Here is a 2,000-nt window from a genome sequence, read left to right as displayed (position 1 = left end):
ACGGTAGTTTACTTACTGCTTTTTATAAAGAAATACAATTTATATTAAGCGTTTCAACCTGGACTTCTACAATATTTCCTGTTTCTCATGTGGCCCCATGGAAACAATACTTACCCACCCCTGGTCTGTACGGTCTATGGTATCACCACATGACATCACAAGGTGGAGCAGAGTGTTTTCAGAAACGTGTTAAACATGTGTGAACGTGAGAGGGGAAGAAGAGGGGATGAAGAGGGGGAAAGAGGAGGAGAGACGCCCCCGGCAGAGCGAGACATTTAAAGATGGCGTCCAATCAGAGCGGGGTCGGCCCCTGGTCCCCAAAATATTAACCCACTTTTCTCAAATCAGGGCAAAGAGGACGAGCGCGAGGACGAGCGCGAGGACGAGCGCGAGGACGAGCGCGAGGACGAGCGCGAGGACGAGCGCGAGGACGAGCGCGAGGACGAGCTGGAGGACGAGCGAGGACGAGCTGAGGACGAGCGCGAGGACGAGCGCGAGGACGGACGAGGACGCTATAGGAACAGTTTATGGTATAGACGGACATTTTAATACACGGAAAAAAACTGGAATAATAACACACTGGATCCATGTATCATTCGTTCATTCGTTTTTCAATATAAAACCAAAAATAAGAAAATGAAAAAACAACAGTTTTCTTCATTATTCGTCTCCAAAACCAAAATAAAAAAAACGGATAACGATTCGTTTTTTCAGTTTTCGATTTTGTGTTTAAATGAAGAATGGAAAAAACGGATAACAGCCGTTTTCCCGTTTACGTGACTTCAGTGACTGAGATGTCGGACTTTTGCATCACGTACAGACTGAACCAGGACTGATCCAGGTCCGAGACGAGATCGGGACCAGAGCTGGACCAGAGCCAGAGCTGGACCAGAGTGGGACCAGAGCGGCACCAGAGCGGCACCGGACTCCGAGCTTTGACTCTGAGGCCTCCACGGGGTCCGAGCCTCAGCTTCGAGCTCCGGTCCTGCCGAGGGCTCTGAGCCTCCGGTCTGGTCCCGGCCTGGTCCTGGCCTAGTCGCGGCCTGGTCCCGGTCTCAGTCCCGCTCTGGTCCCAGTCTGTACCCGGTGTGGTCCCGGACCTGGACGCCGTTTCCCGCTTACGTGACTTCCGTGACTGCGATGCCGTTTGCACTGCTTTACGGACTGAACCAGGACTGATCCAGGTCCTGGGACCAGACCGGAACCAGACTGGGACTGAGACCGAGACCAGCGGTCCGAGGGGTTCCTCTTTGCGCTGGTTCCATGTGGGGAAAGCGAGAATGTGGACTACAGGTCCAGACCGGCTGCTCCGGTCCTCCACGCTCAAGAACCACGGCTGGTTCCGAGGTGGAGCAAAGCATCAAACTGACGCTTTCACACCAACGAAAACAAACCGAACTAAGAGCTTTTGGTTCAAATGGACCAGGTCCGGGACCAGACCAGGACCAAAGCACCACTGAGACTGGGACCAGACTGGGACCAGAGCGGAGGCTCAGAGCCCACGGCAGGACCGGAGCTCGAAGTTGAGGCTCGGACCCTGCGGAGGAACACAGTCAGAGCTCAGAGTCCACCCTGGTCCCGGTCCCCTGGTCCCGGTCCCGCTCTGGTCCCACCTGGTCCCGCCCTGGTCCGCCCTGGTCCCCTGGTCCCGGTCTGGTCCCACCCTGGTCCCCCCACCCCCTGGTCCCTCTGGTCCCGCCTGGTCCCGGTCTCTGGACCTGGATCAGTCCTGGTTCAGTCCGTATGCAGTGTTAAAGTCCGGTATCGCAGTCACTTGAACGGGAACGGTCGCTCCCTCCAGACTTTTTTCCGGACCTTCACAGTCAGAGCTCATCCACCCTGGTCCCGCCCTGGTTCCACCCTGGTCCCACCCTCGGTCCACCTGTCCCGCTCTGGTCCCACCTGGTCCCGCCTGGTCCCGCCCTCCACCCTGGTCCCGTCCACCCTGGTCCCGCGTCCCGGGTCACCGCTCTGTCCCACCCTGTCCCGCTCTGTCCTGC

The 2,000-nt window shown here is 57.0% G+C and overlaps 1 protein-coding gene across 1 annotated transcript in view; it reads right to left on the bottom strand.

Moving 5' to 3' along the window:
- The window catches only part of kcnh8 (potassium voltage-gated channel, subfamily H (eag-related), member 8), a 191,791-nt gene that overhangs the window by 60,907 nt on the left and 128,884 nt on the right, over positions 1 to 2,000 (bottom strand). The window contains 1 exon segment of the mRNA XM_055157118.1: positions 365 to 512. Within this exon segment, the coding sequence (XP_055013093.1) occupies positions 365 to 512 (148 nt within the window).

The sequence above is a fragment of the Boleophthalmus pectinirostris genome, unplaced genomic scaffold, assembly GCF_026225935.1.
Source record: "Boleophthalmus pectinirostris isolate CB_2022bp ecotype Guang Dong unplaced genomic scaffold, ASM2622593v1 HiC_scaffold_21, whole genome shotgun sequence".
NCBI classification, from domain to species: domain Eukaryota; kingdom Metazoa; phylum Chordata; class Actinopteri; order Gobiiformes; family Gobiidae; genus Boleophthalmus; species Boleophthalmus pectinirostris.
Note: the sequence above shows the minus strand (reverse complement) of the source record. Positions and strands in the feature narration are given on the sequence as shown.